The sequence below is a fragment of the Manihot esculenta genome, chromosome 15, assembly GCF_001659605.2.
Source record: "Manihot esculenta cultivar AM560-2 chromosome 15, M.esculenta_v8, whole genome shotgun sequence".
Lineage (NCBI taxonomy): Eukaryota > Viridiplantae > Streptophyta > Magnoliopsida > Malpighiales > Euphorbiaceae > Manihot > Manihot esculenta.
The window spans coordinates 3,099,834-3,124,250 of record NC_035175.2 but is presented as its reverse complement, the minus strand read 5'-3'; the positions used below and the strand labels follow the sequence as shown (position 1 = coordinate 3,124,250).

The following is a 24,417-nucleotide window of genomic DNA, read 5'->3' as shown; positions in this document are numbered from 1 at the left end:
TCTCGATATTGAATCGAATTAGGTTGGGACTAAGAGTAAAATTGTAATTTCAATTGGTACAATAACTTTGCTAATAATATTATATTATTTTCACATATATTTTATTTTTTAAAATTAAAAAAATTAATTTTTTACTTATCATATGTTTTAGTATGAGATTTGATAAAAAAAATAATTAAATTGAATTTTTTATTTAATTTTTAAATATGGAAGTGTGGGTTTACCTATTTATGTTAGTCAATGCCGTTCTGTTTTAGAAATCGTTGAACATTCTTTATTCCAAAATTTTTAAAATTCTTAAGAGGTCTAAAAATAACAACCACATACGGTGGTATCTATCCCAAGAAATTTCATTCACATTAGCACTTTGCAGTGTCTATTCTTTATTTATTATTTTTTTTAAATGAATTTCTATTCAGCTATTACCCTTACCTAATTTTTATATTTTTTAAAATTTTTTTCACAAAGAATTTTAATGATGTAAACTCTCATATCAGCTTAATACTATACTTTTAATTTAATGTATATTATCTTCTAAAAGTTATACCGTAAAAAGCCTTATGAAATATGAATTCATGACGTACTCACCATTATCTTCTTCCTATACTTTATCAGAAGCCTAATCGTTCCTTAATCCCTGTTGGTCGGTCCTTTTTGCTTCCACTTGTAGACTGTAGTAATACTTTCTGTATCTTAAATTAACATTTTATAATTAAAGATTAACCTTATACTAGAATGGAATCTCATGATCAGTGCGGATTTCTTTTAGGAGCCAAATCTGAAGCTTCGAATGAATACAATCCTCAAGAATCAAGAGGTCAATTTGGCATTTGATCCACTAAAATTCAAAAAGTAACGAAAATATGCAGCAAGTGAAATTGGCTTTTAGCATTTTGGCGATTTACATGCATTTCAATGGTCCATTTTGGAATAATACAAAGTGGTTGTAAGACTTTGATCACCAGTTATTTGGATCCAATGAAAATTTTCCAAGTCAACAAGGCATATATGCAAATTCAAAGTGCATTTCAATTATCTAAATTGGTCCCCCGCAAAAATCTTATCCTTTCCGCTGGAAAACCTTATTGTAATATGAATTTTTCAGATCTACAAGTGCAAGAAAAGAATATGAAGGAAGAATTGCTGCTAAGTAAGAATGATTTAGTTTATGCTTAATAACACCAGTTGGGAAAATGAGGGAATAAAATATTTTCTGCTCTGTGATTATTGTAAGATGATAACAGAGTTGCAACACGCAACCATACTGAAAAAAAACCCATAGAGATTACAACCTCCTAAAATTTTCATGGACGATGAACTTCTCTGTATTATCTTCACCTAAACAAGATGGTACAGTGGTGATATTCTGCGAGTCACTTTCCACGGCAGCTGGATCAGATTCCTTACACTTTTAAAAGTGACTGGCAAAAGGAAATGGAACACATTATTAAGAAAAGCTTGACCACATAATTAAAAATAGGATAAGAGCATCACCCACGGGCTTAATCTGGTGGGTGTTTCATCCCAAGTTTATTGAGTATTCCCTCGCCTGCTTTGTTAACCGAAAAAAATAAAATAAAATAAAAAAGTAAGAAGTGATGAATCTAAATGTGGAGCTGACCAGTAACTTTCCTCTCATGGTTTGGTGGTGAGGTGGGAGCTGTGAAGAATCAGATGCTGTGAAAGGAAAAAGCATAATGACAGAATGCAGCATGAAGAAGGCAGTTCATGTATACTAAGCACAGCAATGCATCTGAAATGCCAATTTGAGGACCTCTTGTGACATACTTTCAGAAGCAAATGAAGACCAAAATTCAGAAGGAAGAACGAACTACGTTTTGAGACCAATTTCATACAACTGTTTCTATAGATGACACACTAACAAGCAACGTATCTGTTAACAGAATTATATTTCAGGGACTAAGGCCAAAATTTCGTGCAAGGGCCACTCTCTAATTAACTTTATGTGGTCGGTAATCCATACATTTGAAGCCAGAAGGAATAAGATGTACCTTGATTTTTGCTGTACTGTTGCCAGGCTTAGCAGTAACCATGCTTCCAAAACCAAACTTTGGCTTCTTATCAACTGGTTTCAATATTTGGAATGAGCATAATAAATTCTCATCCACGCTCATCATGGCACCAGCATTGTCAAACTCTCCACAATAATTAGGAGCTGAAAATATGGTTACAAGTTGTCTATTTGCAAAGAACTCGTATCCATCTTCTACGACCTGTGAAAATAATAATAATTACAATACATGCCAAGCTAAATGAATATTAGTGTCTGCACATAGTTGATAGTCTAAATTATACCTGATGAGCTCGACAAATCAAATCAAGATCATGTTTTCGCAGAAAGTCTATAACCCTATCAGCACCAAAGGTATATGAAACCCCCCTTTCATTTATTCCCCAACCTTGAATGTCTTTACTAGGATCAGACCAGAGGAGATCACATAACAATCCAGACTCAGGAACAACACAAGGTCGTTGCAAATTCCTTATCTGGTCCAACTTGTGCAGATCAGGAGAAAGTCCACCATGCATACAAAGAATCTTTTCATCAATAAGAGCTGCCACAGGCAAGCAGTTGAAACAATCTGTGAATATTTTCCATAGTCTGACATTGAATCTTCTTTTGCACTCATCATAAAATCCATATATACGGTTTACAGAAGCACACTCATGGTTTCCCCTCAGTAGGAAAAAGTTTTCAGGATATTTTATTTTATATGCAAGAAGAAGGCATATAGTTTCCAGGCTTTGCTTCCCGCGATCTACATAATCCCCTAAGAATAAATAGTTAGCACGAGGAGGTAATCCACCATATTCGAAAAGCTTCAGAAGATCAGAATACTGTCCATGTATATCTCCTGGTGGTATAAAGAAACAAGTAACACATGTGAGAATGATAAAACTACTGCAGATGAATAACATTAAAAGCAAAAAAAGAAAACAAATAAATGATACTATTATAAACAGCTTAGAATAATATTGTATGACTTCATGCAAGTTACTGGGGAAAGGAATTCATGCAAATCTCAATTCTCAAAGTTTGCAACCCAAAATCAGAGGGGAACAGGGGATGATATATTAGAAAACAAGGTAGTGAAGAGAATGAATTTGAGAAAACAGATTAGCCAAGCTGGTTCACATGCCAGATATTTCATTTAAGAGATGTAGCAGAATGATGAATACACAAAAGATATCAAGCTATAATAGACAAGAATAGCTAGGATTTATCAATTATGTTGAAGTTAGGATACATCCACCAATGAGATCATTAGAATTTCTTGCCCTTAATTATGTCAATGAGTGGCCCTTTTTATTTTTAAATTGCATTGCTATTCTTGATGTTTTTGGTGCAAACACTTGGTGAGCATAATAAAGGTAAGGCAGTAAAGGTCCTTCGTTGAGAGAACCTAAAATCCCAGTTTAGTTAAACTGATTTTGAACCAAATTAGAAGAACGGTTTCTGGAATCAATATCAGTGAAAGAACAGCTTGTATTTCAAAACATCCATTAGATGCAAGAACAGACTTCCAATCCAGGAATCTTTTATAGACAAAATTCATAAAATATCCTTGGCATATTCTACCGGCAAAGTCGAGAATAGAAGACAATCCACCTATAAATACGAAACATAACCGATGCAGAAATCATACAAACTGAAGACAGATTAAGACCCACTTCTAATAATTGATTTTCTATGCTGATCATTGAATTTGCAATAAAACAAAACCGAACTAATATCTTAACCAATACTCGTAGCCCCTAATAGGCAATTGAATTCTATCAGTTGGAAATAGATAGACATGACATATAGGTTTTGAAGGCAAAATACCACAGATTTTGATAGGAGCTTCGAGCTCCAAAAGATTGGGCTGCCTCAAGAAAATCTCCCTGGAGGTGATACAAAGCTGCCGAATCTCAGTCTCAGAAAGCGGCACTTGTTTCCCTGGTTGGCCTCTAACTTCAAGCAACCTATTAATCACACCATTAAGAACAGCAGGCTCCATACCTCCCAGCCTCCTTTTCTCTCAACCTTCAAATTTAAACAAGCACATAACAAAAAGGAAAAGCTAAGGCAAGGAAGAAGGAGAATAAAGGACCACCACCAGCAGCAGCAACAGCACTACAAGCCCTTTGACCCAGTTGAGCAGTTATAAATACGAACATGCTTTTTTAAAAAAAAAAGACAGAGGAGATTGGGTTTTGATTTCTTTGTGGTGGAGCAAAGAATGAATGGTGTCCGTTGGTTGCTGAATTCGAAAAAGGCCAAAGAATATATTCTTGTTATTGAGAAATGAAAATGAGCTGATTTGAGAATTGAAAGAATGAAAGAGAGCTAAAGTAGATAGTTAGGTGAATATGCCAATAGTGAGAAACATAGAAAAAGAAAAGAAAGAAAACCAAGACGCTTCCTTTTGCTTGTTTGTTCCTTTGTTTAGGAACTCTTGCGAAAGTTGCAGGCAGGCGGCAGAAGCAGCCACCTGTTGACGCATTACAGAGCTAAGCACGCACTAGTCTTGCTGTTTCAAGATTTCAACTTTAATAAGTAATATGAACAAGGAAAGAGCGTGGCCACCATTAGAGCATTCTCATGTTACCACCATTGAAGCATTCCAAGTTATGGTGTGCCACAACTATGCCTTACCCAGAAACAAAATCTTATCTTCCCACCTCCCAATACTTGAGCTATTTCTCTACTATCGTTAACAAATGAATTTAATTCCAAAACTTATTTATTTGAGCATAAATTAAAAGATGAACTAAAGTAACGCAGTGTTGCTCGTCTTGCGAACCAGTTGCCGGAATCTAATTATTTTTTATGTAGACTGATTTGATAAAATAGTTGAAATTAAAAATATTTGCAAGTCACTTTAATCTCAGGTTCTAAGCTCTCACTTCCTATTCATTAAGGAAAAGGAATTTTTCTTTTTTTTTTTTACCTCACTGTGGCTTTACATTCTGCCCCACTCCCTCGTCCCATAACTTGAAAAGAATTTTTTTTTTCTCATAGAATTTTAAAAGAACTTAAATCTTAGCATCCACTTTAAATTTTTTTTTATATTTTATAATGTAATATGATCGTCGAATATCTATGACTAGTAAATAGGAGGGAAAAGATTCTCTAAGAGAAATGTATTATTTAATTTTTATATTCTCAAAAATTTTATTAGTTGTTTTTAATTTTAAAAAACTTTATTAAATATTTCTTTACTTTCATAAAAAAATTTATTAATTAACCTATTTATTGATTTTAACAATTAAATATATTAAAATATAGTCGATAAAAAATTAATTAATATATTTTTTATAAAATTAAAAAATAAATTAATAATTTTTTATTAAATTATAAAGAGTAATATTATTTAATAATTGAAATTAATAAAAGATTAATTAATATATTTTTAAAATATTAGGAATTTTTAATATTTTTTTAAATTAAAAAATTAATTAATATATTTTTTTCTAAACGGTAAATTTAAATATATATACATAGGAGAGGGCATTTGCCTGGGCAGCGAATTTCTTTCCTATAAAGGAGAGGGCATTGCAATAAACCCTTTATTTTTTCGTAAATGGTTTAAAATCAAAATCAAATGGGAGGCAAACATCATGGAAACTACATAAACCCATGTCTCACATTGCGTCAGCCATGGGCCTCTTTGCTTGTTCATGGTATTAACCGTGTTGAAGGCAGATCATGGCCTGCCCCTGTTAGAGGTATGAGGTATCTGCAAAAAAGGATGATACTTTTCCTTTTTTTTTTTTTTTTCTAATTTTTTACTTTTGGTCCTCCTCAGCTTTTATTCTTATTTATTCTTTAATATATGACGTATTTTGTTGCATGCACTGGGTATATATATACTATGCATATCATTAAGTTGGGTTTTACTTGTTTGCTTCCATTGATTTTTGGAAATTCAGTTCCTAAAATTGAGTTTGTTGCTGTTTAGGCGAGCCCATGATTCTTGCTTACTTAAAATTGCGAATGGGAGAATATTGGGATTTTAGTTTAGGCGGTGATTTGTTTGGAAGATCTAGGGAGATTCTCACAGAATTTTAACAAGAAACAATACTCGCTCAAATTGCATTCTAGAACATTCTGGATGTCTTATGCATATAATAGTACGTTATCAGGAAAAAGAGAGCATGTAATAGATGCTATGGATGTCTTAAAAAACACTTCGACGTAATTTCAAGGGTCTATCTATTTTATTGATGATGGTGTTAGAGGTCTTTGCTTTGCATTAATGTCATATATCAAATTCTCACGCTCATTGATTTCAGATTAAGATTGCCTGGATTTTCTTTGGTTCTCAATTGTAATCGAGATACTGTGTTAGATACATTTGTCATGGACATTAATGTTTTTTCCTTATTTGACTCGCCAAAAGGCCGACTTTGGATTCATGCAGCTGGTAAGGTCCCAGATGCAGCCACAATCAAAGCGATGGAGGATTTTTACAGGGAAATATATGCTGTTAATGGGATATTAGACATCAAATTTCCAGAACATTACCCAGTTTCAAAACTTCTAGGTCATGCTGATTTTCCCCTTACCCGCTTCTTTTGATATATGTAGTTTTCTTCAAATATAACACTTTGGTGCAGGGATGTCTCAAATATAGTGTAAACAGATTGATTCATAAAGATTTACTGTGGTATGTGATTTCTCTGATATCTGAACCTCACAAATGTTTTGAGAGCTATAGGGGGGTAATAGAAAGCATGGAAGGAGCCAGATAATTGAGTGGTCTCCTTAGCTGTTAGCGAACTCGTCCACTGCCTTCTTTTCTGCTATATTTGTGTTCTGCTTATTGAATATGTTAATGGAAGCACATCTCTGTATTCAATGCAGAAATTGTTAGTACCAATTGAGATGCTAGGGTATCAACGTATATATAACCTTGAAAGAAAGGTACAAACATACTTGAATTTGTATTCTTACTTCACTATTAAATTAGGCATAGTTTTTTATTTATCTTTTTCTTTCAATGGTGACACAGAATTTGTATTCTTCACTATTAATTTTATACGAACATGCGTTTTTTTTATCCGTTTATTCTGGATAGTTTATTTTCAAAAGTTGCTTGACCACAGTGTTAAATAAATTGGGATACAAGGCATAGAAATATGTGTTGATTGTTGAATAATAGCACTAGATTTTTGCTTCGTCCCGAGTAGTATATCCTAATTCCACGAATCCACGTAAGAAACACCCTATTTTTCAACAAAGCAGTTGCACCAATCTGCACAAAATACAAATAATCAATGGAACGTGATTGACTGATTGGTCTCCATTTCACCATAAATAGATCCCTCCAGTTCTCTGGTGTTTGCACGCTCACAGCTACAGCCTGCTCAAAAATGGCTCTGATCAATCTCAAACACTTGCTGCTGTTGTTCCTTGTTGGAGCATAATTCTTTCCTTAACCCCTTCATTTGACGCTCAACAAAGGCCACCTCAAAGAAGGCCGCCCCGTGGCCGGAGGCCTCCTAATTCAGAAAGAAAATTAATGGCCTTTGATGCTGCTGTGGAACCTTCCAACGAAGCATTACCAAAGATATTATCGGAGCACAAGCAAAGAGTTGTTAATTGTGGTGGTAATAATCCCCAACCCGAGGATGCCATAAAACAGCCCTCCATCTTCAACTTGCGTATGGCCTGAATTAAGGGTGAGCATTCAGTCGGTTCGGTTCAAAAATCAAACCGAACTGAATAAATCGAAAACCGAAATTTTAGTGTTTATAAAAATCGAACCGAACCGATTTTGGTCAGAAACCGAATCGAACCGAACCGGTCTGATTCGATTTGATCGATTTCGATTTTTAATAATTTTTTTTATTTTTTACACTTTATTTTTAATATTTTAAAATTTAATTAAAATATTTTAATTTTAATATGATTTAATTTCTTTATATTATTGAAAAAACATATTATTATTACTAATCGGTTCGGTTTTTTCAGTTTTTTTCTGATCATAACTGAATCGAATTGAAATAACCGAAATTTCTAAAATTAAAAATCAAACCTAACCGAAATGTATAAAAAATTAAACTAAATTTTTAAATCAATTCGGTTCGATCGATTTTTTCGGTTTGAACCGAATACTGACCATTCCTCAGCCTAAATGTATCAAATAAATGCACATGTCGGAATATGATTCTATCTATCCTTCACGTACTATACTAGATCTGTGGATGTATTAATTATTAGCCATATATAATCAGGTGGTAACATGCTCCTACTAATATAAGAATAGTTACATTAATTGTGTAGTCGTTATGGAATATGAGTGGATTGTGCTGCTCTCCAAAAGCCACCACCAAAGGTGATGCCTCCTGAAATTCCACGTAAGATGCAACCGGCTCCTGATGACGACGTCTAGTCCACACCACAAGCCACTTCTACCAATCCATATATAAAGTTACTAGAAATAAGAGCTTATGCTTTTTCACTGTAGATGATAGCTTATGTGCCTTAACTGCACTTCATCACGAATTGTAGCCAGTAAATAATCTAAATTAAGCGGTGAGCTCTACTATTAGTATCTTTTGCTGTTTGAAGGAATAACCTAAAAGATTACTCATGAAAATTATATATGGTTGATAATTACCAGAGAGACAAATAGCACTTGTATTTCGATTTGCATTTACAAAAAATCATTTTACTCTCAAGCAGACAGAAAATTGCAATTTATGTTGTGAAAATGTATGATCAATCTTTGAAGAATTAAAGACTACAAATGGAATAATTTTCTATTTCAGAGCATTTAAAGCAACATAAAAAGTTCACCAATGCCAATACATTCTCATGAAACTAGGGAGAAAATGAAACAACAAAAATGATTTTAACTTCAGGCAATACAAAATAAAATAATAATAATATGATATATATGTTCATATTACATGTGATCCACTGTCTCGTACCAAACGGGAATTAATAGAGTGATAGTGAATGACCAACTACATGGAGACAAACAGTGCACGTTATGCTGAATTTTAGAAGGAAAAACAGTAACTACCATCATGGCTCCATTAATAAAATATCCTAATTTTAGATACGATTTTAATATCAATAAAATAAAATATAATTCATTAATAAACTTAATGATAAAAAATTAATTATATTTTATTTTTAATTAATATTATTTAATTAAAATAAAATAGACGGAAAGGTATATTAAAAATTGAAAAAAAATTTTAAAAAGTTATTATAAATCTTTATCAGATTTCAATAATAAAAATTAAAATCAATTTAAGTCTATCTTAAAATTTAAATTAGTTGCTCCGCATCGTTGAAGCAGCCGTAGTTAATGCAAAAGAAGCGAATGATGAATTAGAATTAAATTAAGAGATCTTCATAATATTTCCCCTGCACAAGATACCAAATCCTTTCCCCAGTTTTTCAACTATTGTACACAAATAGGACCCAAATGTGCCCATCTCATTTATTGTCTCCACGAAAATTTAGAAACCATTTTTGACTTATGCCGACAGAAAAAACTGTGAACCAAACTGTGACACGTGTACCCAGCAAAGATCTGAGACGTCTATAAAAGGCACCCATACCTCTTTTGTAATGCAGCATCATTGGAAACCTAAAAATGCATGCAATCTTGGTAGCACTGTTGTTCGTCGGAGTAGCTATAGCTTTTATAGCTAGTCCAACCCTTGCTGATTACAAGCCAAAATATGACCCTTCTGAGCCCGACATTCCAATCTATGAACCTGAAACCTTCAAGAAACCTTATTACAAGCCTCCCAAGGTGAATAAGCCACCAACTCATTACAAGCCCCCTAAGAAGCCACCAGTCTACAAGCCTCCTTACAAGAAGCCCCCACCTTACAAGAAGCCTCCACCTTACAAGAAGCCTCCGTCTTACAAAAAGCCCCCAGCTCCTTAACTACAAGGTAGCCCCCCAAGCAAGGCACAATCCCCCATCTCCTATCCATCCAAATAAACGACTTAAAACTCGATGTATTATGGTAGGTATGAATAAATGGTGATGCGAGTGATTGTGCCACCTTGTATGTCATCCATCAGTTGCTACAACTGATGAGGACTGCGTAGTTATGCGCTGTTATCTCTGCTTGTATTTTATGAGCATATCCTATTTTCCACATTAAACATAAAGCAGCCAGTTTCACTTGTGTTATTATATATATACTAAAACACAAATTTCATACTTAATTTATTAGATATTTATATGAACTAAGAAAATATAATTAAAAATAATAAATTTCATGTTATCTTTCCTAATTTACTTCTCTCCTTGGATAATTGCTTGATTACTAAATTATTCTTAAAATTGATAAATTTAACCCTTTCAATTCATATTCAACAGGACTACATTAAGAAAGGCAAAACAATTTTTTTTTGTTGCAACAGATAGAGTATCACAAAATATTATTTCCATAAATAATCTAATTTGAACAAAATATTCAATTATGATTTTAAGGTAAAGGCACAAAAAAGATTAATTTATAAAAAATTAAATAAACTTTTAGATATATTTTTCTTTAATGTGAAAATTTTTAAAATTGAAAAGGATTGCATTATTTTATTCTCAATATAAGAATAAAAAGTATATCAAAATTTTAATTTCAAATAAAGAATTAAAAATATTAAAATGTCACTTCAGCCGATAATTTTGATTTTTCCACAGTGCTATTTTCCAACCTATTCTAAGAAGGTCTCTTTCATCCATTAAAGAGGGAACTGACATCCATGTAAAATACAATCGATTAAAAGCGTAGTATGAAGACCTAATAGAGAATTCAGAATTGGTTTGGTTAGTTCCAATTATTGAATTAATAGACAGGTTTTAGCAAAGTACTGGATAAATAAGACCACCGAATTATTCAGAGAAAAAGAAAATACAAGAAGAGAAGATCTCGCCTGTTTTCGGCCTTTGGGCCTTTTTGTTTTGAGCTGTTGTGGTTTGTCCTTTGGTTGCCTGCTTTTCAGCGTTGAGCCTTTTGCTGCTTTCTCATAATCTATCTTTGATGGATTAAAAATATTGCTGATCATAACTTTTTTTTTATTGAAATTAGCTCAAAAACTCCAATATAAGCTCACTTTAATCCTTAAAAAATGAATTAAATAAAAAATTAAGAAATATATGAAAGCATAATGTTCATTCCCTGTGGAGCGAAATTAAGCATTTAGCACCAAAATAAAGAATTAAACAATGAAAGTGAAACACAGCTGTTTGAATGAAACTTGCAACAGCTTTTTGTTATGCGCAGCGTTTCCTTAAAACACACAGTTCCAATAACACTGAGCAGGAGCAAGGCCCATCGGGTAGTTCTATGGGTCTCGTACTCGTAGCGGACAACTGAGTCCATTAATAATTAATAATGATATGCTGGGCTATTAATTATGTTTCTCAATATTGAATAAATAAATTTCAGATGGCAAACGTTCTAAATAAATAAATAAATAACTTAATTGTAAGAGATGATATGAGAGTTAACATTGAAAATTGGACAGTTAATCTTAATATTACTAATAATTGTAGGATTACTTAATTGAATGAGAAGTGCATATTCTGTTAGGCAAGTTAAAGAAAAGGAAAAGCTGATATTGTGGTGTGCTTAAATAATTATTGCAGTTGTCTAGAACAATGGATGTGTGACCAAATTCATTTAACCACATACAAAATCAAAATGAAAAGTCTTTGTGTATGCATGATTTTCCCTTTAATATTAGCCTTTCAATTGACTGAACAAAACATTGACCTTCCACATTTAATTCTTACTCTAATTAAATTGTTTCCTTGTAGATTTTAATTTCTCATATTAATTTCTAATATAAAATGCTAATATCAATTTTATATAAAAATAATTTTAATATTTTATTTCTAGATTTTATGTTTAATTAAATTATATATGTATAAATTACATGTAAATTTCACATATTTTTCATAATTTATGTATATCAAATATGGAAGCAATATTTTGATGATTAAATATATGTGTTATAGAGTAAGAGATTGATATGAAGGTTTTTTTGTTTTTTTAAATAGAAATTGAGGATTGGAGGAGTAAAATCTAAAATATTTTAGATTTATTTAAATATGGCAATTTAAATTTGTGAGTGTATAAAAATTTTTTTACAATTTTTAATTTATGAAAAAAATGCTAAAGGATAGAAGATAAAGAAATTATTTATTTTATTAATTTTTTTTTCGAAATTTATTTTATTAAGTTGAGTATAAGATAGACGGGTCTCATCAGGCTAGTGTCAGTCTAACTTCAACCAATATCCAGAGACCTAATTGCGAACTGCACAGAGAATATTCTTTTGAATTCAAATTGAATTAATTAGACCCAAATAGTTTTTTCAAACTCAAGTATAATTAAGATACTGCCAGTTTCAGATTTTTTTATTTTTTTTAACTTTTCTTGTTTAATTAAGATAAATTATTTTTTCGTTAATCAAATACTTTAAAATACCACAAAAATCCCTTAATTTTTATGTTGTAATTATTTAGCTCATGTATCAAATAAACTGTTTCTGTAATTTTATTAAAATTTTTCAATTCAATTCAGAATTTTATATTCTAGGATTGGAAAGTAATTTATTGTTTTAGTTATCTATGCAACTTTCTTTATCATTTCCTCCTGTATTATATAAGAAGAAAAACATCGTTGGTTTCCCTGAAATCAAGAATTTTCTATTTTGATTTACTTAATTTAACATGTGCATATTGATTTTTCAAAAGTTCCTTACTTTGAAACCTATAGAGTTTGTGGCACATTGGATTTCGTTTGCTACTATTATTATTTTAATAAAATGTATTTCAATTGAAAATATGAAGAAAATCATCACTTTTCAGGTTAAAGCAGTAATAAAAAAGTACACAAGGAAGAGCAAGTTTCTACTTGCTTGTCAAACCCAAAGTCTTATCTTCCTAAGATTGTGAAACAGCTTCTCTACAAACGAAAATGTTCCTCTTTTGCATATTGATTTAGCTCCATCCTCCTTCAAAGAGATGGTGTCTTTTCTAAAGTATTACTTTAAATTAAGCTTCACGTACCCAAACTTTGGATATTTTTTTTAATAAGGAGAAATGAGAGTCGAATCCAATATTAGATATGATTACAATCTGATTCAAACAGTGAATTAAATTAAAATTAGATCGAAATCTTAGAGAAATGATTGGTTATAATTTTCTTTACATAAACTAATTAAATTAGAATCGAGCTGTTTAAATCGATTATTCGATTCAACTCGATTTTAATTTGATTTTTTATTTTTTAAATAAATCATTTTAAAAAATTATATAAATATATATATAAATAAATTAAATTATTAAATAATTAAGTTTAAATTTATGTTTAATTTATAAAAAATATTATTTATATTTAAATGTAATATTCTTTTATTTTTATATTATATGTATATCATTTTCTTTTTTTATATCCTATGAATGAATATATTTTATAATTTACTTATTCAATAAAATATATATTTAATAATATTAATGATTTATATTTATTTTTTTATATTTTATTTAAATTTTTTGCCGTTATTTTTTTTTTAATTCAAATCAGATTTTCTATTTATAATTTAAATTTAATTGAAATAATAACCGAAATCGTTAAACATTAAAATTATAACTGCTTTAAATTTGAATTAAAATTAAACTAAAATTATTTTGAACTATTTTAAATTAGTTTGATTCAAAAAATAAATCTTGGAATGGCCATGTCTACCTGATACATTGGGACTTCAAATATTTTTACCCACCTAAATAAGCGATGGCAAAGTAAAAGTTGTACTAATGTGGAATAAATGGTTCCAATTTATCTTTTCTAAATAGGTCAAGATTTTAATATTTATAAATAAAATAAATACTTATCCAAAATATATTTAGAATTTAATATTTATAAATAAAATAAATATTTATCGAAAGTAATTTAGTTCTCGATATGAGTCTATTCCCATAAATAATAATTTTTTAATAAAAAAAAATCAAAAAACATATATATTTCACAAATCCCAAAAAAAAATAGTGAGATGATCATTATTCTAATTTTCGTTCATTGATATTAATATAATAATTTATTTGAATAATAAACTACAAACATTTCCATGACAGAAAACATGCATGAGTATAGATTTCCAACAAAAATACATGTGCATGGACTTATATTGCTCTGAATGATAATAAGCGTTGGAAGAAGGAATAGCTTTAAGCAATTGAATTAAGTTCAGTGCCAAGTTCCTGTTGCAATTATGTCAATAATTATTCTGTGTCATAGCTTGACAGAGTGCAACTCTGGTTTTGAGGTGTTGTATATACATAGGCCAAGTTGATGATTTGACTGAAATATCTCAGTACTAGGAAAGATAATAGTCATATCATTTCATTGATACTTGTTTAGTGTGGTTGAGACCCACACAGGATAAGTGCTACCTTCAATCTTTAACACCTATGAACTTTACAGGATAAAATGAAAAAAAGAAAGATATCAAGATCATACCCATCCACCCATATTCAAAATCAATCCTACCACTGAAAGGAGGAGAAAAAAAAAATTGCAATAGTAAAATATTAATTGATTGTTCAGCAAGGTCTAACAATTCTCAGATGAAGTCAGAAGCTCCTCCAAGTAATCAGCACCTAAGTCTTCCAAAACCACCACATTTTCTCTCTTGTTTCTGCTCACCATTTTTCTTCTCATGGAGTGCTTCCTCTTGAGAGCAACAACAGGTGAGCACCCTTCTTCTTGGCTGTACTTCATGTCCTTGAGTGATTCCCTCACTCTTTCAACTGGGAAATTGAGTATAGCCCCAGCTCCTCTCATTGAAAAAGCAGCTTGGTCATAAGCCAGAGCAGCTGCCTCTGCACTATCAAATGTGCCTAACCATACCCTTATCCCATGCCTAGTAGAGTCCCTTATCTCCGCAGCGAATTTCCCCCATGGACGCCTCCTCACACCTCTGTACGACTTCGTCTCTTTCTTGGGATTTTCTTTGGTTACAGAACTAACCTCTTCTTCCTTTATAATTCGATTGCAGAGAGCTAGCTTTGATGTTTCTTGTGTGGCCTCTGAGATTAGTCCATAGAGAAGCATTTCCTCCGAATCATTTTCATTGAAGGGGAGAGGATATTGGTTAAAGGATTGGCTGTACAAAGATTCAGGCGATCCGAAGGAAGATTCCGACGAGAAATCGGAAATTGGAGAGTGAAAGATGGAGGAGTCCATGTGAAATTGGTTTGGTTTTGAGCTGCTGCGTCACTATTTGGAGTGTTGTAGAGATGCATAGGGGTACGCCAAATTTGAAGCCCGAGGACGTCTTTTATATGCGCAGGAAAGCCAAGTTAAAACAAAAAAGCTTGGTAAAAAGTAAAAACAAGACGGAACGGTAAAACAGTAAAAGGATGGAAGAGTGGCACTTTTTTATTCAATATTAGGCTGAAGTGGGGTCCGTAATTTGGATGCCTATGGATGAAAATCACACGTGGGTCAATTGCAGCTTGGCGGCCAGGTCAGATCTCAGAACTGATGTCATCCTATGATCTCAATTTTGTCCTGAAGTGAAGCGTTGTTGGATTGAGCCTTGGCCCTTGTCCACTTGTCAACTGACGTGGATGATGTATATTTTTCATTTTCTTTTCTTCCTATCAGCAGGACAAATCAGCTTTGCGGTTGTATTGCCGTTAAATTTGCTTTTCTTTAGTCTTTTTTTTTTTTCGAAATGGTTTTTCTTTCGTCTTATAAGGCTTATTATCACTTTAATTAGCGTCACGTGTTGATAATTTTTTTTAATACCGAGGAATTCAATTTTATTGATTTTTTTATTAATTTTTTTTAATAAAAAATTCAATATTTTTTATAAAATAAATTATTTTAAATGAAATCTAAAATTTAATGAGCTACACTCATTTTGTGGAGATCTTATATATATATAAATAATATATTATAAACAGTAATAACTGCGAGTATTATACTAATGTCCCATAAAAGGAAAATGCTTAAAGCCACAAAAATCATATAACACCAAAAAAAAATTGTCATGCATTTAATGATTTGGATGCCAGCAGTACATGTGTATTTGACTGCTTGAAGTACAGGTTGATTTTTTTTTTTTTTCTACAATATCAGAAATACCACATTTTTTAGAAATACTATGAACTATCACTCCTATACTATTGAAAATTGGGATTCATGTGAATCGACATCTGTGATAATCATAACTTGCTGCCAATCTAAGGTAACCTTTCTTTATGGCAAACATCATAATGAAAATGACTGTAATATATGTAAATAAAAATTCCCACACAAAGAAGAAGAAAATTTTATTGATTGATTGTGATTTGAAGAATCAAATCATTATCCGAAACATAGAGCCTTTAAATCAACCACAAAATTGAAATAAGAATATGATAGGTGTTGAAAGAGTCCAGATGCATGCCCCCCTTGAAGTTCTGGGAAAAAAAAAAAAAATTCAAAGTCTTCAAAACTGTAAGATAAAAATGGTTGAAAGTTGGAAGTCCTCCAGAAAGAATGGATACTGTTCATGGAGAGTGACCTGAGGCCATTATTTTCCAATTTTGGCCTATCACTTTGCAGGGTATCAAAGATAATTTCACATTTTCCCTTATTCCTATGTAGCTTCGAGGAACCCCCCCCCATTTTGGTATATTTGTCTTTTCAGCCTTCTCTTTCGCGCATGGACAAAATTATAAATTTTCTATACCTTTTGAATAATTATTATAAATATATATACCAATAAAGTTTAAATTAAAAAAAAATTTAATTGCTAAAAAACAATAAAAGAATAAATGAATAATTAAATCTCATCAATTCGATAATTATATATAAAATAACGTCCAAAATCACATTATAAGATTTTATTGATTAAACATTATTTAAAAAAAATAATAAAATAAGTATTATACTTTATCTGTTTTTGCATAGAATTATACTATTAAAAAGAAAAATAAATATAAAACTTAAATGTAGAGAATAATAAGATAAGATTCCAAAAATTACATTAAATAAATTAAAAGGATATGAAAAATCAATAATTAGTAAAATATAAAGTAATATATCTGATAAAAAAATGTACATCTAAATTCCAAAATTTATGAAAAAAAAGGAGATTACTTTATAATTTTGTATACATATATTAATAAAATAATTTTTAGATCTAAATAGGAAAAGATTAATTTAAAATTATACAATATATAATTATTAAATTGACTTGCATTTAATTTTTTAAACAACAACCATCAAATTTGAATTAGAACTATAAAATTTGAAAATAATTTTTTTATTAGACTTTTCTATTGAATTTAATAACAACCATAAAAATAATTTTAAAAACAACAATCACTCAAATAGTTTTGATACTTCCATTTTAATTATTTTATAAGCTACTAAAGACTAATAAATATATTATAAAATTTTAAAGTTTGATTAAATTACGTGATATCATCGTATTTTTAAATATATATAAAAAAAAATTTTTATTTTATAGTCTCTCTGTAATTTGATACTCTCGTATTTTTTTCTTCTTAAATTTAACTTTTTTTTTTCCTTTCCCATTAAAAAAAATTTTCGTCAATTGATTATCGAAACAATTTTTTCCGTCAAAAATCAGGATAGCCGAAGCAATGATCGTCCTGTGTTGAAACTGTCGAGTACTCTACAATTCTTGGACAGTTAATGTATTGAAAATTTTGGTTACTAGTTACAAGTCAGATATTTTATTTTTCATGAAAACAAAAACTATTAATTATCGTATAAATTTTTTTTTGTAATTTTTACATTTTAATGGTTGATTTTGATAAGAATTTAGAGGAGACTTTTCGTTAATGTGAAAGAATCATGTGTCTGTTTTTGTGATTAAATTTTCTTTAAATTTTATTGATTCGATTGTTTCGCAAGATAATATCCAATAGATGTTTACTGGTTATTATAGATTTTAGGAATCGCAACAACGACGTTAATTTAAAAACTTTATTCGAGTTTTATCTCATACAAACTCTCTTTTATGACTTTATTCGAGAGACTTTAAAACTGATATTTCTGTTAGATGGATTCGTCGTTATACCACTTTAACTACTCGTACTTTTATTAGAAAATTTATTAGGTACGATTGTCTCTTTGTTTGGAATTATCTCTTTGGAATGATATCTTTTTTGTTTGATAAAATTTTATTAATATATTCAGTAATTTTATTTTAAAAAAAATAATAAATATATTAAAATAGATTAATTTATTTTTATTTCTATTATCTACTCATACATATTTTTCAAAAACCCTTATTTGTTTATTTTTTAAAATTATAAGGAAATTTAATATACAACGGGGCTAAAACAAGCACACTATTCGTTTAAAATAGTAAATTAAAACAAATATATATATTTTAATAAAAAGAGAAACTAGAATTAAAAACCTCGTATACCCTATATAAAGATAAAAGAAAAAATAAGTAATTTACTTTTATTTTATTCCTTGTGTCACGTGAGCATGAAATTTTGGAAAATAAAGTTTACGTGTGTTGTCTGCGATAGGTTTCCCTCACGTGAAGAGACAGTGATGAGTTGCCCTGTTCATGTTTTTAATTAATGTAACAGGCGGGCCCTCCTTAACTCCTTATTACAAAATTTAATTTAATTAAAAAGGAAATTTGTTTTTTTCTTTTTTTTTTTTAAAAAAAGCATAAATATAAAATTGACTAATCGGTTAGGCAAGGGATGATGCCTACAGATACATGGTACATGGTCCATCGATAGAATTTTCGCCATTTTTAACTTTTTTGCAGCTGTAAGCTTGTGACCCACCGCCCACGCTCTTTCCACCAACCATTTATAGTAGCGATGCTCCTCACACACTCTTGTCTCCGGCGACCATTAAATCTCCCTCTTCCCCTAAAATTGGCACTCATCGGAGGAATTGGACAAATTGAAATTGAACAGTTTATGTTGAATTTTATTAGCTAGCTACTATGCGATTTCGACTCCAGTAACCTATAATTATGGTAGGAGAAAAAGACAAGTATTCAGCCTTTGTCATCTCTGTCCATAACAACTTTATACTTAATGTCTAAAATGAAAAACAAATTATGTAATTGTTCATATGATTTGAAAACATGTATAAATACTGTTAAGCTGATATGAACTGACGCTATAAATTGAAACAAACATTCTTCACATTTAAAAAGAAAAAATTTAAATCAGACTGAAGAAGAAGAAAGGAAAGTGACTCCAAATGTATATATGCTAACATCAAAGATTCAAACTTTAACTATTTGAGGGTGTAATTGGTGCATGAACCCATTGCTTAACTGAAATAAACTAATATTTACTTGAAAATGACCATAATTAACTTTATTACCTTTTTTTTTTCCAAGTTATAATCAAAAGTTGAACTTAATTAGTTAATGTCCAAAACTAAACAGTGCATAATCATTAGTTGCAAAGCATGTGTCCGCTCTTCTGACATGATATTCTGTGCCAATATAAATCTATTTCATTGTTCACACTAGAAACGTGCCGTTTTGCAAGAAAATTGAAGATGCTGCAATAACAACAAACTTAGTGTTAGAAGGATGAACACTTTGTGATAGACAGAAGACAGTTATGGTCAGACTCAATGAACCTACAATTAGTAGCCTAGGTGGCTATCTATATATATATATATACGATTCGATATACTTTTTCCTAAAAAAATTATATAAAAAAAAACAGGGTTGTGAATTAATTACCACAAGAAATTAATGAATTATGCGTAATCTAATGCGTTGATGAATCATTAACATAAGGAGATTAAGTGAATCTAATCAATTTTTGACCTGAAGTAATGATACGCAGCATCTCTACGAGATTTGGGAGTTATTGCGCACGTGGACTCTACAATTAAAATTGAATTTATTATTTTCTTTTAATTTCATTCCATATTATGCACTTATGTGCTGACCTCATAACTGTAATTTTTATTATAGTCTTCTTCTTTTTTTTTTTTCCTCCCTTTTTTTCTTCAACGACATCAAACTGTTTTTTTCTTTTTCGATTTTTAGTTATCTCCCCCAATTATAAGAGTGGAATAGATTGTATTTAAATTCTAAACGAGAGATTTGTCTTTTTTTATTATTATATATATTTTATTTAATTATTTTTACATGTGCTGTGGTTATATTACATTGTTGCTGGCAAGTTAATTAACGTTTCTGCAATACAAGAAAGATCCCTAGTAAGAAAATTTTTAGATGGAGCCTTAAAACTTGTGCTTCCTTCGTGCCTATGTTTGGAAATACCAAGGTAGTCTATGCTTTCTCTTTTCAATTTTGATATTTAGGTCTCGTTAGCCTATGCAGCATGTGTATCCATTCTTATAAAGATCACTCATTCTCTACTCATTCGATATACAAATCACCTTTATTCTCCTAAAATATGTAAAAACAAATCTCAATTCACAAATCACAATTGTGATTGATTTCATATTTTTGAGTTTTTAGTTGTGCTTTGTGAATTAATATTTATTTTTACATATTTTACTTAATGCATTAATAAATTCTATTAATGGTAACTTTTTAAAATTGATGATTTTTTTCTTCTTAAATCTTTTTGATCGGACAAACTATCTTAGAATAGTTAGTCTTTGTAGCTTTTTTTCTCAATTTATCGTAATATTTATGATGTAGATGGGATGTCAATCGAATTCGAATATGGAGTCTCTTGCTTCTCAGTCTAACACTCCACTATTTACTATAATTTCTTTTTATATTTTTTGTTGGTGGATCTTATGTTATACATATGTTGATTTCTTACAAAAATTATTTTCTATCCCGTTTAAGTCTAAGCCAATAAAAGTAATATTATCTATGAGAAAAAAAATTAATTTTAATTAACTTAATTTATTTCAGTTTTAAATAATTTTATCCAATATCTTTCATCTTTTAACATTGGAAAGCAATTAATAAAAAATAAGTTTTTTGTAAATATTTTTAATGATAAATGTTATATATATAAATATATAAATTTTTGTGAAATAAATGAAATATTTAAAAAAAAAAAAGTAGAAATGGTCGAAAACATTTAATATCATTCTAAGAGACCTGGGGAATCCGAAGCACGCTTTGAAATAATAATTTTTAATCTCTTGGTAAAAAAGAACTTAGGAGCTTGAATGTAAGCCAATTGATTTTATATATCATTTTCACTAATTATATGTATTTCATCCATCCTATTTATTTTGAGTGCGGAAAATTCCAATATTTATATAGTTCTAACAATTATATATTTATATATATTGATGCTCATTGGACTTTATTTATTTTATGCCAGACTAAGAAAATAGAGCTGGACCAAAACCCGTGCAATTCTTTACGCCGAATAGTCCGGCTCTTCAGACTTCGATCTAGAAACACAGAGCAGATCGGGTCACCTGAAAGTCTGAATTCAGTGGAATAAAACCTAGTCCGGTGATTAGACATGTTGGAGAATAGCAGGTCTAATCATTTCGCAACTCTATTCGCATGCGCGCCAAGAGCATTAAATAACCGCTTGACGTAAAGAGATAGTATGATACTATATACAAACCTGTGTGACAGAAATATATGACACTGTAATAAGAAAGCCGTTAGACGCTACTAACAGACAAATAGAATGAAATAAGAGGAGAGAACGACCCTCTTCTCTGACTAAACTTATACAACTGCGATAAGTTTCATTATTATGGATATCCGCACATCGTATATAAATTTTAATATTTATATATATTTATATATTTTCAGAAGCTTTAGGATTAACAAATGAAAACTGATTTTTTTTATTTAAATGGAAGGAAAAATTAAATTAATTAATTATGAAAACAAATTTAATTATTTTTTTTAGACTAAGTGGAGTAATTTTTATTTACCATTATTTATTATTATTATTATTTAAACATTGAATATACGTTTACGGTGAAAAACACATCCGGCAACATGAGATTTTTTTTTGGACAACATGAGCCTATAATACTAGGAAAAGAAATAGGGGTTTTGATGAGATGATGCCAAAATTGTGGCGGCTGAGGTTCAAACAGTTTGTAAAATGCGATGGTGACAAATATAATTAAATAAACATTTGTCTAAATACTTTGTTAGTGCATTATTATTATTATTATTATTATTATATATAATCATTTGATTACGATTATCATATAAAACAATATACTACATGACGGATTTAGGTATGGGCTAAAGAGCCATAGCCTTCCTCAATTTTGTATTTATGTAATTTTTATTAATTTTAAATAAATAAAAAAATTATCATTCAGTTTTTATTTTTTTTAAATTATTAATTTATTTTATTTAAAATTTATTTAATTAAAATATTTTTATATTTTATAAATATTTTTTTATAAATTTATTAACGAATATTTATATCATTTAATTTATTTAATTTTAATTATATATCATTTAATTTCTATATATTTAAATATTTATATTGTTTATTTTTTAATTAAAAATAAAATAAATTAGCTAATAATTGCTTTAACAAATAAATAAATAAATTTTATTTTATAAAACATATTAATATTTGAATTGAGTGATTTTTATAAAAATGATGATTAATAAAATTTTTAAAAATTCAAAAATCTAATAATAATTCTCTTATAAATAAAATCTCTATCACTAATACCATTTTAAAGCAGTCATTTTAATTTATTTATTTTTTATTTAAAAAATTTATATTTAATTTTTAAGATTTTAATTTCAACGTATTCTGTTTAATTTTTTTAATTATAAAATATTTATAAAATAAATTATTTATTGACTTAATATGTATATAAATTTCATAATAATTAAAATTAACCAATTCAACGCTTTAAATTATAAAAATTTTAATAATTAAATATAAATTAATTATTATTAAAAAATATTAAATTATTCATATATATTATTAATTCCACTTTAAATTTATTGATTGTGTTATAAATTTTTATAAATTAATAAAATTAGACGATAATAATTTTATTATTTCATACAAATTTAAATCAAAATCAACGCAACTCTTTAATGTAAATATATATATTTAATCTAATTTATTTATATACACCACTTTTTTAATTTTAAAAAGTAAAATTATTTATGTTCATCTCATTAAAATTATATATTAAATTATTTAAATTTAAAAAATAAATCTTAAATTTATAAAAAATAATTTTAAAAGTAATAATTAGATTGTTTTAATGAATTTTATGGATTATTTAAATTTTAAAAAAATTTAAATAAAAAATGAGTTTAATAGTTTATGGTTATATTTAAAATTTTAAAAATTTTAAATATAGATTAAAACATAAATCAAATAGTTTTTTAAAATATAATAGTTTTTTTAAAATTTATATTCAATATTTAATATGAATAAATTAATTTAACTTGTAAAATTTTATATGTGAATTTTGTTTGTTTGTTTCTCTGCTTAAAATTAAATTTTATTTTTAAAATTTTTTTGCATATAAATAAATATTTTTTATAAATTAAATAAAATTAAAATTTTTATTAAAAAAATAAAACAAATTTCCAGATAATTAAATTATGCAAAAGTGGGTAGATACAAGGTTTGCTTTTCCCACAAAAACCCTTTAAATTAATGTATTGTCACACACATTGCCATATTATATTTTTTAATGTCAATCTAAGCTAAGAATGACTACCCCATGCTCTTTTGAAATTGCCGGACCAATTGAAAAGGAAAGGCTAGAAAAGGAAAGGGTAAAAAAGGAAAGGGAGGAGAACGGATTGTGTCGTTGTGCTATTGTCATATTGGGTCTCTGGTTTTAGGTGACTGAATCTACTAGCCATTGTACCTATTGTTATTTTGATGGTTGTTGCTCAAGATTTTTTACCCTTGGAGGTAGAGGAATAGTTGATTTTTTACCCTTGGAGGTAGAGGAAGATTCTTTTGGGTTAGTATGGTTTTGTTTCAATTTGTGCATGCATGCAGGTATATTAAATATTAAAATTTTAGTATTTATAAAAATCGAATTGAATCGATTTTAGATATAAGAATTAATTTAAATTAAATCAGTTTGATTCAATTTGATTTCATTCGATTTGATTAATAAGTCTTTTAATTAACTTTTTATTTTTCACACCTTATTTGAAGTGTTCTAACATTTAATTAAAATATTTTAACCTTAATTATAGTATAATCTCTTTATATTATCCAAAATAATATACTATTATTATTAATCGATTCAGTTTGATTTTATTATTTTTTAAAATTAAAATTGAATCGAATTAAAATAATTCAATTTTTTAAAAATAAAAATAAATAGAAAAAAATAAAATATTAAATTAAAATTTTAAATTAATTTGATTCGGTTGATTTTTTCAATTTAAATCGAATATGAGAGTTTCTTTTACTTAATCGCAGGAATTGTATCTCTATT

The 24,417-nt window shown here is 28.9% G+C and overlaps 3 protein-coding genes across 9 annotated transcripts; 1 reads left to right on the top strand and 2 right to left on the bottom strand.

Annotated features, from left to right (window-relative positions):
- Window positions 1-1,140: 1,140 nt before the first annotated feature.
- LOC110600799 (serine/threonine-protein phosphatase PP1 isozyme 3) lies at window positions 1,141-4,866 on the bottom strand. Of its 6 annotated transcripts, none has more exons than XM_021737680.2 (5): window positions 3,848-4,866; window positions 2,317-2,876; window positions 2,013-2,234; window positions 1,499-1,552; window positions 1,195-1,421 (listed from the first exon to the last, which is right to left on the bottom strand). In XM_021737680.2, exons 1-4 carry the CDS (start codon window positions 4,020-4,022, stop codon window positions 1,520-1,522), a joined length of 990 nt encoding a protein of 329 aa, XP_021593372.1. In that variant the 5' UTR covers window positions 4,023-4,866; the 3' UTR covers window positions 1,195-1,421; window positions 1,499-1,519. The 6 variants fall into 6 exon arrangements, 5 of the variants coding, with proteins under 5 accessions (XP_021593376.1, XP_021593372.1, XP_021593371.1 ...); XM_021737679.2 differs by lacking the exon at window positions 1,499-1,552 and adding an exon at window positions 1,622-1,677 and having other exon boundaries at window positions 3,848-4,865; XM_021737682.2 differs by having other exon boundaries at window positions 1,499-1,549; window positions 3,848-4,865.
- A 680-nt stretch (window positions 4,867-5,546) lies between these two features.
- On the top strand, window positions 5,547-6,813 carry LOC110600801 (activating signal cointegrator 1-like). Of its 2 annotated transcripts, none has more exons than XM_043950819.1 (2): window positions 5,547-5,733; window positions 6,429-6,813. In XM_043950819.1, exons 1-2 carry the CDS (start codon window positions 5,610-5,612, stop codon window positions 6,584-6,586), a joined length of 282 nt encoding a protein of 93 aa, XP_043806754.1. In that variant the 5' UTR covers window positions 5,547-5,609; the 3' UTR covers window positions 6,587-6,813. The 2 variants fall into 2 exon arrangements, with proteins under 2 accessions (XP_043806754.1, XP_043806753.1); XM_043950818.1 differs by having other exon boundaries at window positions 6,408-6,813.
- A 7,550-nt stretch (window positions 6,814-14,363) lies between these two features.
- LOC110600800 (ethylene-responsive transcription factor 1B) lies at window positions 14,364-15,294 on the bottom strand. Its single transcript, XM_021737685.2, has one exon. The coding sequence runs from the start codon at window positions 15,232-15,234 to the stop codon at window positions 14,602-14,604; it is 633 nt and encodes a 210-aa protein (XP_021593377.1). The 5' UTR covers window positions 15,235-15,294; the 3' UTR covers window positions 14,364-14,601.
- Between the last annotated feature and the right edge of the window lie 9,123 nt (window positions 15,295-24,417).

What these genes read in the sequence shown, in the direction of transcription:
- LOC110600799 (XM_043951494.1), bottom strand. Translation starts at nt 4,022, where the DNA reads ATGGAGCCTGCTGTTCTTAATGGTGTGATTAATAGGTTGCTTGAAGTT. An exon ending in AGCTCCTATCAAAATCTGTG is followed by an intron (nt 2,877 to 3,847) that starts GTATTTTGCCTT and finishes TTATACCACCAG; the next exon opens with GAGATATACATGGACAGTAT. An exon ending in TGATTTGTCGAGCTCATCAG is followed by an intron (nt 2,235 to 2,316) that starts GTATAATTTAGA and finishes TTATTTTCACAG; the next exon opens with GTCGTAGAAGATGGATACGA.
- LOC110600801 (XM_043950818.1), top strand. Translation starts at nt 5,610, where the DNA reads ATGGGAGGCAAACATCATGGAAACTACATAAACCCATGTCTCACATTG. An exon ending in ATGGCCTGCCCCTGTTAGAG is followed by an intron (nt 5,734 to 6,407) that starts GTATGAGGTATC and finishes ACTCGCCAAAAG; the next exon opens with GCCGACTTTGGATTCATGCA.
- LOC110600800 (XM_021737685.2), bottom strand. Translation starts at nt 15,234, where the DNA reads ATGGACTCCTCCATCTTTCACTCTCCAATTTCCGATTTCTCGTCGGAA.